Source organism: Lagopus leucura, unplaced genomic scaffold, assembly GCF_019238085.1.
Source record: "Lagopus leucura isolate 7727_CA_CO unplaced genomic scaffold, USGS_WTPT01 Super-Scaffold_741, whole genome shotgun sequence".
NCBI classification, from domain to species: Eukaryota; Metazoa; Chordata; class Aves; order Galliformes; family Phasianidae; genus Lagopus; species Lagopus leucura.
This window is the reverse complement of record NW_024962256.1, coordinates 731,650-747,397: the sequence shown is the minus strand read 5'-3', so window position 1 is coordinate 747,397 and position 15,748 is coordinate 731,650. Positions and strand designations below refer to the sequence as shown.

The following is a 15,748-nucleotide window of genomic DNA, read 5'->3' as shown; positions in this document are numbered from 1 at the left end:
TTTTCCAGAGTTCACTGTAGCGCTTGGGGTTTTGTGGGTGATGAAACTGGATGCAAAACTCCACCAGCAGCAATCATTTTAAATAGATTAAGAACAAGTCTGCCTTTACCGTGCAGAGCAGGAGCACATAGAAGGAAAACTCTCCCGAGACTTTGAAGCCAGGTTTCATTAGCTGCTTCAGTACTCATCAGACTTACCAGAGTACGTCTGTGGGGAAGATGCTGTATCTTGATGCTGATCACAAACTGGAATTCCTTAGCAGTAATAAAGTAATTGCATTAACAGGGAGTAGGAGAGAATATTTTCTTTTTGGAAGCAAAGGTTTTCACAGGTTTTACTCTGTCAGAATTAGCATCCAATGCATTCCATTGAAAGGAGTTGATTTCAGATGTCATTTTACTGAATTTTCTGCCATCGGACAGCCTGCCAACTTTTTTCCCCACTTCTCAGATGTTTCTTACTCTGTCTGAGTAAGGATTTTTCTTTTAATTTTCTATACTTCACCCAGCACCAAGATGTAGTTGAACCACAAAACCCAACAGATGGTTGGGTCTGCTTCTCTTTCTCTAAAAGTGCTTTCAACTTTCTCATAGCTCCCTTGTTCTGCAGTGATCAGGAACTCTGGATTCATTTAATTTCCTGCCTGTGCACAGACAACCCCCCCCCCTCCCCCCCCCGTTTGCTCCTGGCCATGCCTTGTTGTGATTGCCAGCAGAAAGTGCTGGAAAGGCTGTTGGATTGTGTACCTCAGTGATGGCCTTCCCTGCTCTGATGTAGCCACAGAAACTCATACTGTTAAATGCACTGTAGCTTGAGTTCAGTGGAGGAGTTTGGTAACTGTTTTCAATGCCAGCTGTACTTTAAGCTAACAGAGGAGAAGATTGCAGCCTTTCAGTACCTAAAGGGTACAGCCTACAAACAGGAGGGGAATCAACTCTTTGAAAGGATAGATAACAGCGGGACATGGGGAAATGGTTTTAAGTTGAGGGAGGGAAGATTTAGGTTGGATGTCAGGGGGAAGTTCTTCACAGAGAGAGTGGTGAGGTGCTGGAACAGGCTGCCCAGAGAGGTTGTGGATGCCCCGTCCCTGGAGGTGTTCCAGGGCAGGTTGGATGGGGCCCTGGGCAGCCTGGTCTAGTATTAAATGGGGAGGTTGGTGGCCCTGCATGTGGCAGGGGGGTTGGAGATTCATGATCTTTGAGGTCCCTTCCAACGCTGGCCATTCTGTGATTCTGTGAAGATTGACCGAGAGCATGATGGAGATGCTGCAGGAGATGACTCCTTGTGGGTGGGCGAAGATGCTGAGATGATGGCTGTTTGCTCTGCTCTTTGGCTTGGGCTCAGCACATCTGCTCACCTCTTCCCAGCCTGGAAAGGTAATAGCTGCTGGAGATGAGTAGAGTGTTTGGCTCAAAGACCATACTTGAAATCTAGGTTATACTTTTGAAGTATGTCTTGGCTTTCTTCTCCTTTACCACTGCCCCTTGTGTACTTCTCTGGAGTGAGGTCTAGCAAAAGTGTGCTTGCAAACACTTCACAACCCACAATCTCAAGATGCTTTATGGTCTCCTATTAAACACAAAACCCTTCTATTCGTAGGTCACTTCTTTAAATGCTGGTTCAAGCTCATTCCTGCCACTTCACACTGCTCTGGAGGTGCAGAGGGAGCAGCGTGATGGGCCAACCCCTCTGTGCTGGGGAGCATCAGTCTCTCTGTGGACCTGGGGCTCAGGTTTCAGTAACACAATGCTTCGTGCAGCCATGTACGTGTTCAAAAGAGCCAACTGGCTGGAGCTCCCGCAGTGACGCTCTGCTGATTTGGCAGCTGGGTTGATTCTGTCAAGTTACAGTATGGGAGTGAAGTCCAGCTACAAATCCTCTCTCTTACCCACTCGAGGAACATGGGGAGGGGAGAGGGAAGCTCTCATGGGACTTTGTGTCATTATTGGCATGGAAATGCTTTGTGATTATCAGCAGCAGGGTAGTGGCAAGGGGCTGATTATCTATCATGTCGTCAGCATAAATAATCAGTGGGCCCCTGAGCTGGGCTCCGCCTTTTGCAATGGCTCCACGTAATCACTGCATAACAGTTTAAAAGCAAGCAGAACAGAAAAACAGCTGGACTAATTCTGATCCTAACTGATGTTGCCTTTTCTCCCTTCTCCAGAAGAGAAATATGTCACTATTCAGCCGTACGCCAGCCAGGGGAAGGATGAGATTGGGTTCGAAAAAGGGGTCACCGTGGAGGTCATCCAAAAGAACCTGGAAGGATGGTGGTACATCAGGTAAAGAAGCTGCGCTGCCACGGTTCTGCAGGGCCTGTGGCAATGAACTCTTCTGATTGTTTACTTAATGTTAGCACTTAACTAATTCTGTAGCTGGGCAAGCAAACCCAGATTATCCATACTGCATCTTGAAGAAACGTAAAGAAAAGGCAAAGACAATGTGATGTTGATTAATGAAATACTACAGTGTGTGCAAAAGCTGTAGACTATTCTAGTGGGGAAATTCCTTAACCTCTGGAAATTTTTTCCTTCCTTCAAGTTAAAAGCCCATATCTGAGTTATGACAGTCCTGACAAGTCCTGTTGCGTGTGATTTTAATATTTCCAGTGTAAGTTTTTCTGCAGTATGTTTAAATCATTTATAGCAATGCTGAAAGGCTGATTGTGGTCTGCTGAGCTGTTTGGGGTAGGCAGTGCTGTTTTCGGGAACAAAAGATCAATTTTCTGGCTATTGCTCTTCATAAAATTTACTGACGCTTTAGGTAATTCATCTGACTTCTGCTTATCCAGACTGGGCCTTCAGGAATGTGTTCCAAGGGCAGGTGAAGTTATCATCACGTATCTAACTATGTATTTGAAATAACAGTCATAGAGGCTTAAGCACTTTAAAAGGAGATTTTTCTGGAAAAATGTTGTTAAATGTATGTTAAGCGTGTCTAAGATAGGGATATAAGGTGTCAGTACTTGGAAAACTTTCTCCATCTAGGCTTACACAGCACGTAGGATTCTGCCTCTTCATAACAAATGCATTGTTCAGGTGTATGGATCTGGTGGTATTGTGACATCTCAGGTCCTTTTAAACAAGAAGTGATACTACAGATACCTTAAAAATGCCAGTTTGTCTCTCAGGCAGTGCAGCACATCTCCTGGAGCCATCTTTCTGTTCAGCATGTAATGATTTTTCCCTTTTCCCTCTTCAAGTTGTAACTTGCTTTTGTTTGAGTTCTGCTTGATTCATTAGCGATGAATGAGGGCTATGAAATTGCTGACCAAAGCAGTGTTGTTATTTTTCTTGATGTCCTGTAGTTAGAAAATAGATTTTTCTCTTCCATCTAATGCTCCCATAGAGGGAAGAGGCTAATAAAGATAGCAGTGGAGTCAGGGAGGTACTCTAGATAGGAGGCACTCAGAGTGCCTGGGTTTGGTCAGGTCACATTTTTTTCTCCTTTAATCATTCTCAGGAGTGGAATCCAGAGTTGCAGCTAGAGGAGCCAACAGCATGTAGACTTTGTGAGGGAAGAAGCAATGCAAGATACCTCCAGTTTATTTTAGTGTTTTTTGAAATGCAGCTGCATTACTACCATAGTTTCCCCTTGCCATGCCAACAGCTCTACAATAAATAGAAATCCCTTTCTTTCTTTTCCCTTGCACTGTCCTTTCAACTAGGCACATGGTTTTCTAGGAACTAAAGCACAAGTGTGTGCTAGTCAGGCTCTACTTCTAGCAGAAGTGCAATCTGGCATACAGTGATGCTTGCTGAAGTGGCTCCTTCACATTCATCCACTTGAAGGCCACTGGGTTCCACACCCTCTCCATGATAGGCTGGGAATGCAGCACGTCCTTAGCTTTTCTTCTTAAAGAGACATTTTGGGTTGAGCAGCCTCTGTTTTGTTGAAAGGTGGATTAGCTCTTCCCCATAGGAGTGCATTGGGTGCTTTGATGCCAGTTGTCCTCTGCTGCTGTAGCGCACTACTCTGCTCTCTGCCTGGAGGTTTATTCAGCTCTTAGAAATTTATTTTTCCACTAGCAACACTTTGAGAAATGTTGATGCAGTGATCCGTACCTGGCAAGCTGCTGCTTTGCAGCCCAAACCATCTTGAACTTCTTGTGCTATTTATTAGGCTTAAACCCCCATGATACTGTTTGGGACCACTCAGAAAAAAGGTTCCTCATCCTCAACAATTCTGCATTCTGAGCACTGAGTGCCTTACAGGCAGCAACTCCCTCTTCTGCAGTGAGCATGCAGGAAGGTGGGAAGAGGTTGCAGCTGAATCCTGCTGCCTTGTTGTTTGCTGAGCTGGATAGCAGAGCCCCGCATAAATGTCCAGAAATACAAACAAACCCAGCAGTTTGCAAATGGAATCCACCTTAAAGACATTAGCATGTTCCACCTTAAATATGTAATTTCCCCAAATTCCTTGCCATGTGCTGATCCTCATTTCCTGTCCTTTTTTTCTTTTTTTTTTTTTCCTTCTTTTTTTTTTTTTTTTTTTTCCTCCCCCAGTTTGCTTCCCTCTGGAGTAGTTCCAGTGCTCTGGAGCTGGAAAGCAGATGTGACTCTCAGACTCACACAGGCATTTCTGCCTTTTTTTATTATTTTTTTTTTAAACATTCCTATGGTTTGAATCCATTTTTTCCTTCACGTAATATAAGCGGAGAGTTTTGGAATCACGGGGAACCAAATCACAGCACCTCATTCTATAACCCTCCCATTTCTTTGCTATAGAAGCTAGAGACAATATTGATGTTTTCCTTTACTTTTGTATGTTATGTCTTTTAAAAAAAATTGTTTCAAATGTGAGAAATGAAGCAAATGCTCTGACATGGATCCTTTGTACTGCTCCACTGAGTTCAGTGGATCTGTGCACTTCCTGATGACGTTAGCACCCACTATTTAAATCTTGCTTTCCATCATAACCCTCACCTCTCATGGTGCCTGTTAGCATTCAGATCACAACACACTAAGCAAAGAATTTGCTATCGGTCTGCTGCTTCAGTTTTGTTATTTGTTCTGAGCCTGAGCCCAAGTGAATGAGGTGCACTTGGGGTGGTAAGTAGCTGCCCCGGAGCTGGGAGGGACCTAGGCTGGGGTTTGAGGTATTTCCAGTGGGTTGTGATTATAAAAGAAGGAAGGATGTTTGTGATTCAGCTCTTGGACGTGAAGTGAAGGCTGTTACTGGTTCAAGACTTTTCTGAAGCTGGTTGGCATTTGCCTTAGTTCTTGATCTCCCTGTTTTGTAGGTGAGAGTAGTCTTTGAGCTGATGTTTGCAAAAGCGGTTTGAGATTACCATGTTGTTCAAGAACTAAGGTGTAAGCCTATTTGACATCTTACATAAGCATCATTTTATTTGTGGACATGCAGAAATAAGCTGGCAGTTGCTGGCAGCTACTGCTCAGCATTAACTTCAGATTGAATTTACTGACTCATAGGAAGGAGCAGCTAGCAACAGCCTCTGCTGTGAGGGTACGTTGCCCAGAGTTATGAACTGTCCAGCTATTGCTGCTTCTATTCATTGGGAGAAACTGTGTGAGATCAGAGGTCTGAAGCAGTGGGATTATATGGGCTGATCCAAACAGCCACACACAGTTGGCAGGAGAACTAACGAGCCAGCACAGAACCTGCCTGTTGCTGCTTCTCTGATCTTAAGCATATTAAGTCACCCACAAACTAAGATGGATGTAGAATATTTTTTCTTGCTGATTTTGCACAATCAAGCTCTGTTAAAATAACCTTTGCAGTGTTCGCTGCAGTCCTCAGTGCACTGGCCAGCCTAGCTTTCTCTTCAAGCTAAAATCTTGGCACTTCCAAATTATGTAATGTTCTCTGTCCTTCCAAAAACAACAACAAACTTACCTAATGCACTGATCTGTAGCTCTGCAGAAGGACCATCTACTGCAAAAGCAGATGGAGTGGAAAGTACTTCAAGACTTAAAAATGGTACTGAGATGCCTCCTCATAACAGGGGGTATGTGTTGCATTGGAACATATGGAAGTCTTTTTTTTTTTTTTTCTCTTTCAGTTCAGTTTGTGGTTTGTCTGAAAATCCTCAAAGGGGACAGAACTGTGTAGATCGAAGTCATATCCTGATGCAGTATCAGTAGCTTGTTGTTGCATATCTGTTAGAAGCCAAATCAAGTCATTATCACTTCATTACTTTTTATTAGTCTCCTTGCTGCAAACAAAGCTCAAAGCTCTTGGGATGTTTTTCTTTGATACCAGAATCCTTGGAAAAACTCATAGCTGAGCTCTGAACAGGGGAGATCCTTATCTTTGCCTTCATGCATGACAGAGAGAAGCTGCTGTAGGAAACAGAAGCATCTCTGTTTTGTGTCCTTGCTGATATAGATGAGAGGGGAGGAAAAAGCAAGCTTTTGAACACAGAGACCCTTGTACTTCTTGCTGTAAGTACAGAAATTGTTTTGTACAGCAGGATACTAACAAAAAGTCTAAGGAAGACAACATACAGTATGTGTTCCTGTTTCATCCATAAAGTCTTGGTGCCCTTCTTGAGCGTCCAAATGTGATGGATGAGCCCAGGATATGCCCTGGTGCATTAATCTCACAGTGAACCACAGAATCCTTGCTTTCCATAACAGTTATGAATCTAATTGAAAACTAATTTTATGATATTTCCCCACCCAGCTTCCTCCTTTGTGGTCTGAATTTCTACTTTCGCTGGAGAGCCTTAGAGTCCTACTGTTTTAACCTTTGTATTTCCTGCAGATTTCCTGAGCACCAGGAATTTAATGGGGCCTGCTTTCCCACTTACAGTTCAAGCGCCTGCCTTGGGTATCGTGAGAGATTAAAGAGAGAAGGGCTTCAGTGACTCACTCTGTAGCAAGTTAAGGTTTCATTAGGGAAAGCAGAGTTCATCCACATAGTCCTCCCTGGAGTCTGATTGTAATCTGAAATCCCTGCTGAGGTGTTAGGAATGGCAGGAGTTAGAAAAACCATCTTCCCAAAAGCCCAGTTGTGGAAGAATGACTTCAGTTTGAGGTGTAGCATGAGCAGCTCAGTCTGATGCTCCAGGAACTCGTACTGGATTCAAGTGTCTTTTCAGATTTCTCAGTTTATTTCTTCAAATAGCCCCTAGCTTGTTTAAGAAAATGAGTCTCCATCAAAGCTGGCTGTATTTTTTTCTAGTCGCTTTTTTTTCTTGACCATGCAGTGATGGAGGAAGCTACAGTGGTTCAACAATCCCATATTCTCCATAAAAATAAAAAAGCTGATCAGACAAGACTGGGAGTTATGAAAGGAGGGGAAGTATTCATTACTATAATTACAAGGAGATAGGATTGCACAAGTACCTTTTATAGAGCGCATGCAGGGGCTCTGTGTGGGGATGAATTTCATTCTTATTTTAACTCTTTTCTATTTTGAGTTGCTGCTTGGAAGGGTTAAAATCTTTTACTCACTAGCTTGCAATTTTTTGCTGTATGGAAGAATACTGAATTTTCTTTAGTACTGTCTAGATGGGGCATAAAACAAAAGTGTTCAAGCTCTTTGTCTTGTGAGTAACTATGTTCCTTACCCAGAGAGATTTTATGATAAGTGGCTTTTGACAGTAGTCTGCAGCTTGCTACTAGCTGAACTGACTTTGAGATGTCAATAGGTAATAAATTCAGTACTCAGATCAGCTTTTGTGGTCTCCAAGTTTTGTTTTATGCCGTTATCCATTAATTTTGCCTTTGTTGTTGCACCTGAACTGCATTGAGAAAGCTGTGTTCAATGTGTTGATATTTCCTTTTGCGCCTGCAGGTATCTTGGCAAAGAGGGCTGGGCCCCAGCTTCATATCTGAAGAAGGCTAAAGATGATCTTCCATCTAGAAAAAAGAACTTAACTGGGCCAGTGGAAATCATTGGAAACATCATGGAGATCAGCAACCTGCTGAACAAGAAATCCACTGACAAGGAAACTCAAGCAGAAAATGAGACCTCAGAAACACATATCACCAAGAAGGAAATCAGTTTGCCTATTCTTTGCAATGACTCTAATGGTAATGCCATGATGACACCGGACAAGCAGGCTTCCAAACTGGCCCAGGGATCTCCAGCCATAGCAAGGATAGCGCCACAAAGAGCTCAGATAAGTAAGTCATTAAAGTAGTGAGGATTTCCAATTTGCAATGAATTGTTTTCTATCTTTCAGGGCTGGTGTTACTTAAGGTCAGCTTAGGTCCAGCATATGCTGCCCTTACAGCTGAGCCTGCTGTGTACATCTTTGCACTTGTCTGTAGATTTGCAGGAACTCCAAGTTACGGTCATTTTTTAATAGTGATAAAATTTGACTTTGTATAAAGACTGGCTAATGCTTGTTTATTTTAGCCTCTATGTGGAGACTTAACATTTTATTTCAGGAAAAGGTTTTTTTCCCTCTTCTATGCACCATAAAATGTGCTGCCCCTCAGCTGTGGTAATGCAGATGATGTGATGGTGCGTTCAAATCAAGGAGACCATGTACATCTTATCTTGCATTTGTTTTGCTTTTTTCCTGGGATCAAGCTGCTATAATGTTTGTACTGCTTCATCGGCAAAATGCAGATGCTAACACTCATCTGGGCAGGGAATGGTAAGATACTTTGAGAAAGGATAATATAAATGTTACTAATAGAGTGGATTATTTTTACTGCTGGGGGGAAAGCTAGATATTAGGCCAGTTCTTTGCTGGCTTGTCTCCAATGGCCTGGTCAGTTCCAGCAGAAAATACAATCCACTACTTTCTGGCAGTGATTTCCTTCTAAATTTGCTAGCCTAGCTGAGATGAATAGCAAAGTTACCTTAGTATTTCTAATATATCCTCGTGGTTTCCTGCCTTGTTTCACAGAGGTTGCTTAAATATTTCAAATATTGATTTCTAATAATTGTAACAGAGGAGAGCTGCTGAAGAATGTGTTTAGCAGTATCTAACAAGTTAAAGAAAATTTCCCCTCATCTTTCCTGCTTAGGTTCTCCAAATTTAAGAACAAGGCCACCCCCACGAAGAGAATCCAGTCTGGTTTGTATTGTTTTACAATATATAGTAGCAGTGGGGTAGGAGGAGTGTGGGTACTTCATTAGGCTTCCTACAATTGTACTAAGTGTGGTGCAGTGGGGCATATCAGAGACATCCTTTATTTTCATGACTGTTCATTTTATTGTTGAACAGACATAGATACCCTAATGTTAATTGGGAGATTTGTTTTCTTTAGTTAGGGCAACATCTTGAAAATTTTTGAAAATGTTGAACTGTTCTTAATTTGCAGTCCCATATCAGAATATTTTGATGCCATGTTATGTCTGAACCTAGAAAATAGTCGCTTTCAGTCCTACTGAAAAGGTATTTTGAGGAGGAGAAAGTCGTGTTGGACGTGAGACAGTTATTGGGAGTTAGATTTCAGAAGCCTTCACAAATGAGTATGTAGAACTCTAACTGATCTGACCCAGCAGTTTCATACCAACCCTTCAACCATATGAAGAATTGGTGGTATGAGTATTTTCACAGGAAAATAAAAGTTTTAAGCAGGGAGAACGTTGTAAATCCACTGTGTCCTGTGAATGTGCATTAAAGCCCGTTTGGCTGACTTAGAAGTTTTAAAGTTCTTCTGAATATTTTTTTCAAGGACTCTGTCTTTTGACCTGAAATGATAGATGACTTGTCGTAACACCTGGGAGTGTCTTTCCTCCTTCCATTGCTCCCATCTCTGAGGTGGCTGAGCTTCACTGTTGTATATGTTTAAAATGACTTGGGATCTTATGAAAGGGTGCGTGCTGCAGGAGTAAGACCTTCTATGATCCTTTATTTTCAAAGCTGGGAGTGTGGAATTTTGAAACAATTTATGACATTTGGACCATCATCTGGGTAGTTCACATCTGAAGTAATCTATCGCACAGAAGTCACAGTAGTAACTTCTTTGTAGACTGACAATGCATAGTATTCAATCTTTGCTATAGCTTTTATTGGTCAGTTTGTGTTACTTGAGATGCCTCTCAAGCAACCGGGTGAATATACCTTCTAAAATGCGATAGCTTAATGTAAAAGCATATAGCTTTTAGAGAAGTCTGATATGCTACTATAATAGCCATAAATATCAGTGTCTTGTTTCTCATCGAGCCATTGTAAAATTTAAATGTGGGTTCTGTTGACATTTGGATGTTGGTATTGTTCTGGGACTGTTATGGAGAGAAACAGGAATCTTTTTGTTCTATAGTGAGGTTCTTCCCCTTCTTTTATCACTTCAGCTGAGCAAAGCTCTCCTTTCTTGTTGAAGATATCCATTTGGTCATGTCATTGAAGAATTACAATCCAGCAGCATATTAAAAGCAATAATTACATTACATTTTTATAGTAGTATATTTGGCAATAGGCAGAATTTGCATGACATGCAGAATAGGCATGTTGCAATGCATTTTTCTGCAGTTGTGACAAGTCATCCAGAATGGAGTGTTACTGGACAAAGCCCCAGAGTAAATGGGGTGACTGTGACTGGTATGGCAGCTCACAGTTTATGCCCCATCAGTAAAATGTTTTACTGTTCAGGTAAAGATTATCACACTTGCAGTAGCTAGCAAAAATGTTATTGACAGTGCATATTTAGAAAGCCTTCTCTCTTGCATCCCATCTCTTTAGGAAGTTGCACAGGAAGAAGAAAGAGTTCAGTGAATAGAATGTCTGAGAAGGCAATTTCTTGTTCATACTGCTGTTCAGCCTGCTGTTTCTATGGTTTAACTGAACGAAACTTCCTGTTTGCCATAGGGTTTTCAGTTGCCCAAACCACCAGAGCCACCCTCTGTGGAAGTGGAATACTACACCATTGCAGAGTTCCAGTCGTGTATCTCTGATGGGATAAGCTTTCGCGGTGGACAAAAGGCAGAGGTGAGCCTTAACAGTGCGAACAGTGGAAAAATAATGCTTGGCTGTTGTAGGGGACAGGATTGAAATGGAAGGAGCGAAAAGTAATTCATAGAGATTTTTGTCTAAGTAATGTGTTCCTTATCGTCTCATAGGTTATAGAAAAGAATTCTGGTGGCTGGTGGTATGTGCAGATTGGAGAGAAGGAAGGATGGGCTCCAGCATCTTACATTGACAAGAGGAAGAAGCCAAATTTAAATAGAAGAACAAGTACTTTAACCCGCCCAAAAGTTCCTCCCCCAGCACCACCCAGTAAACCTAAAGACTCTGAAGAAGGAACAACTGGAATGGTTTCTTCAGAGAATACCCAGGACTCTCCCCACAAGGTGAAATATGAAGAACCTGAGTATGATGTGCCTGCCTTTGGCTTTGATTCAGAGTGTGAAGTAAATGAAAGTCATCGTGAAGAGGGCACTCCTGAGAAACGACTGTTTCAGCCCCTCAAGCCCTCTCCTGTGTCATCACTTCAGAAAGCAAAGTTCAAAGTAGGAGAGTCTTCAGAGGATATTGCTAATGAAGAAGAGACCATTTATGAGAATGAGGGGTTCAGGCGTTATGTGGAAGATTCTTTGTCCAATAAGGAATCTAGTGGAGACTCTGATTCTCAGAAAAGCTCTTCTCTTTCTTTGATTCGAAGGAACTCACCATGTTCTCTCTCTCCTAAATCATCGTTCATGAAGCCCAAGATGGAAAAAGACATCCAGCCCGAGATTGGAAAATGTCACTATTCTAGGAGTGAGGAGACAAAACCAAGATCAGCTTCAGATGTTGGCTTACGTAGCGTGCCAAGAACAGGCATGAAGAAAGAGCCTGGGCAGAGTCCTTCAATTAGAGCAAAACCAATTGTTAGGCCCAAACCATTCCTGAACAAGGCAGATTCTCAGAGTCAAGAAAAGATGGATATCAGCACTTTAAGGCGTCAGCTGAGGCCAACTGGGCAACTCAGAGGTGGACTTAAAGGTTCGAGAAGTGAAGAGTCTGAAAGCCCACCACACACAGCTTCTGAAAACCACGATGACCATGTGAGGAGGGGCTCAGCTGACCTCATTACAGTTCCTTCCCGTGGCATTTTCTGTTCTAGCCATCCAGCCAAAACTGAGCAGGAAAATGATTCCAGGTGTTTCTATGTGACCACTGACTCATACCAGAAGGTACAGGATTCTGAAATTTGCTTCCCAGCAGGAGTGGAAGTGGAAGTGCTTGAAAAGCAAGCCAGTGGGTGGTGGTACCTGAAATATGGAGATATGGAAGGCTGGGCTCCTTCCCATTACTTGGCTCTCCCTGATAACCAGCAAGAAACCACATCAGTGGAGACCGATGCCTCATTCACCAGGAACAGGAAAAATGAAAATAAATCAAACAGCTTAGAGAAGATAGAGAAGAGGGTTCAGGCTTTGAACACCATCAACCAGAGCAAACGTGCAACACCACCCATCCCAAGCAAACCTCCAGGTGGATTTTCAAAAACATCAGGACCTGTAAAAATGCGGAATGGTGTGAGGCAGCTTGCTGTCCGGCCTCAGTCAGTGTTTGTCTCCCCACCACCTAAGGATAACAACTTGTCGTGCTCCTTGCGCAGAAATGAGTCTTTAACAGCCACAGACCATCTTAGAAATGTGCGTCGCAATTCCTCCTTCAGTAATGCACGGTCACAGCCAGGTGATGCAAAGGGAAAGCAGCCTGAGAGGTCGGGCTCCGAGGGTTCAGAGCCCACCTCCAACCTCCCCAGCCAGAGGAATGGGATCCCCGTGTCTACTGTCAGGCCAAAGCCCATTGAAAAATCCCAGTTCATCCATAACAACCTCAAGGACATCTATGTTTCGATTGCAGACTATGAAGGGGATGAGGAGACTGCGGGATTTCAAGAAGGTGTCTGCATGGAGGTCCTTGAAAGGAACCCAAATGGCTGGTGGTACTGCCAGATCATGAATGGTGTGAAGCCATTCAAGGGCTGGGTGCCCTCAAATTATTTGGAGAAAAAGAACTAGTATTGCAATATCTTTAACCTCCCTAATTTATACTGTTCCTGCTGTGTACATGTGGAAAAAAATAACTGCTATACACAAAGACCTTTCCCATGTGCCCCAGTTTGTACAAAGGGACGAAGGAGTCTATGCTGAGGACAAATCTGCCATGTTCTGGAGAGGTTTGTGGGGTTAACATGTTGTAAGCAACTATGAAGATGCAGCAGTCAACTGCCTTTTTGTGAAGTTGTTAATAATCTTATATGTGTAACAGGGTATGACATCCCATCTTTCCCGTTATTGGTAGGAAACCAAGTGTGTGCCTTTCATGAGAGAAATACACATGCATCTCAACTTGGGGAGTTCTGTGCCAAACTCTTTTACAATCTTGGCTCCCTTTTCTCCTCGTTCTTGTCCGTATGTGGAATACCCAAGAGTTTCGGATGCATTTCTACAACTTGCAGTGAGAAGCAAATGGAATTTTCTGAAACACAAAGGGACTCAAATCCTTTGGAGAAGCTTTTTTTTTTTTTTTTTTTTCTTCTCAACAGTTGTTTGGTCCAGAGTTGGAGCCTTTTCATTGTGGAGAGATTTGGTCTCTGACTTCATCTGTGTGTTGTTCTTTCTGCTAATTCACCCAGAATGGCGATCAGGTGGTGTTGGTTGGAGGGCTCCTTGTTTCCTTTCTTCCTGTCTCCTTCTTTGAGTTGATATCAGGTGTTCTAGGGCAGCAATGCCTACTGGTGCTTGTAAAGACAAACCTACAAACCCCATGCTTAAGCACGTTTATTACTTTGTAGGCTCCCTATTTAGTTCTGTGCCTGACTTCTGCCAGGAGATCCTGGTTGAGTCTATTTACAGAACTGAGTTTCTCAAAACTTGTCATAAAATCAAAATGTACAGAAGTCCCTTAAGAACACTGAAGACATGGCTGTCAAATGTGTTGCTTCTGCTTTTCTAGCAGTCTGGTCCAAATCCAAGCATACTGTCTGCTAGCAGGGCCCATAGAGGTATTAGTTACAAATAGCTGTAACCTTCTGCAACATCAGTGTTTACAACGAGGGGGAAAAAAAGCCATCAAACTCGGTCTGCACATCCTTAATTTGTATATTTTTGGGGAATTGTTTTTCCGTGTTTTGTTTCTTTTCTGTGCATTCTGGGTTTTTTTTTGTTTTTGTTTTTGTTCTTTGGTTTTTTTTATCTTGGTTTACCAAAAGAGACTTAAAACTGAAGTAGGAGCCAAATATGTGTTTCTGTTCCCACTTGAATCCAAGAAGTACATTTGTACTGGAAAGTGTGCCTGGGCTTTTCAGGCTCAGGGATTTAATATCAAAGCAATTAAGTCTAAAACACATTAACCAGGAAGCTGCCTCTTCTAGTTCCATTTCTGTTTGTTTTTTTTAACTCATGCTTTGAAACGTGGCACCTGATGAAGATGGCGTTGTGTGAAATAGAAGAGGCATCCACTGCAGAAGGCTTTGGAATATGAAGTTATTCTTGAGGTAGCCAACTCTTGTACTGTAAACATCATTGGCCAAATCCCTACTGTACTTGAGAAAGCCTTGCTTATTTTTTTTTATTTTTAAAATGGTTCTGTTAATCACTCTAAATCAAAATCTAATTCTTTTAAATAATAGGTAGTCTTGTGTCTGTTTTAAGAGGGAAGAGGCAAACTATTTCACTACTGGTTTACACAAGATGATCCATGCCCTTTTTTTTCCACCAGAGCTTCATACGATTTGGCTTGGAAGGTAAAGGTTACAAAGACTTAAAAATAGCTGGGTTCGAGGGTCTGAGTAAAATAGCACAACAGTATTGTGTGTTACGGGGGATGTTTCTCTGCCAAAAAAAAATTATACCATTTATACGTTGTTCTTGTCTTTATTCTTAACTTTTTTTGGGGGGGGGGAGGGAGGAGGGTGGGGCTTTTAATTGCTATGGTAATATTGAGAGAGTTGCCTACAGCTAACCTGTCTGATATCCTTTAGGTGGCCGAAATAACATCGAAGTGCCACAACAGGCTACAAGCAGTGCTGTGTTTTGAGGGGCTCTCAGAATCCAGGCAGGGAGGGGTGGGTGTTTGGGATCCCTTTCAGTTGTGGTGGCAGGAGGAGGTGTATCTGCACAACAGCTTGTATCAGTGTGCAGGACCCTCTTTGTACCTTACATCTTACTATATAATATATATGTATGTATCCAGTTGGCTTCATCTTACTGGATGTGTATCTGAGGCATTGTGGCCCAGTCTCATACTTCTCCCCATTTTTAGTTGTACTAATATGGTCGCAGCTGTAAAAGGCTGTTGGAGATGTTGTGAGATTACAATAGAAGTATTATATTCTTCTGCTGGACAGTATTAAATAGAGCAATACATAGAGTTATCTGCTAGATTGCAGTACTAATAGTAGTGACTTAGTGACTTGTATTAATGTTATGATTTATTTTAACAATAATGATGCGGAAGTGGTTCATTATTTTGAATTAATGCACTTTAACAATAAAAGAAACCAAAATGGAAGCCAATGCAGAGAACTAAGTGCATTATTTAAAGGTGCAGTATATAATTATCATTTTCTTGAAGCACATATTTATTAAGAATTAACTTATTATTTAAAATATTCTAACGTTGTTTAGAGACATTCCCACCAAGTCGTCTCTTTGGGGGGAAGTAGAAGCACAGCTCCCAGATCTTCTGCATTGAGCCACTGAATTCTTCAAGTATGGTGCAGAGTGATGTGAGCCCCCCGCCCAGGGAGAGGAGAGTAGCATACAGCTCAGATAGGAAAGCCCAGGCTGCAACAGATAGTCACACTTACATCCAGCCAAAGTTGAGCCCGGAGTATCTCTGAGCTGCAGCAGTCCTTGTAGGATTTGAGAAGGAAAAGCTGCT

General features: G+C 42.3%; 1 protein-coding gene across 9 annotated transcripts in view; it reads left to right on the top strand.

Annotated features, from left to right (window-relative positions):
- SH3PXD2A (SH3 and PX domains 2A) overlaps window positions 1-14,721 on the top strand; it is a 231,211-nt gene extending 216,490 nt beyond the window's left edge. For all 9 annotated transcript variants that reach the window (XM_042863578.1, XM_042863576.1, XM_042863577.1 and 6 more), the window contains 5 exons: window positions 2,168-2,285; window positions 7,765-8,096; window positions 8,952-9,001; window positions 10,739-10,858; window positions 10,990-14,721. In XM_042863578.1, coding sequence (XP_042719512.1) covers window positions 2,168-2,285; window positions 7,765-8,096; window positions 8,952-9,001; window positions 10,739-10,858; window positions 10,990-12,882 — 2,513 coding nt within the window. In that variant the 3' untranslated portion in view covers window positions 12,883-14,721. The remainder of the gene's footprint in view (window positions 1-2,167; window positions 2,286-7,764; window positions 8,097-8,951; window positions 9,002-10,738; window positions 10,859-10,989) is intronic.
- Window positions 14,722-15,748: the final 1,027 nt, after the last annotated feature.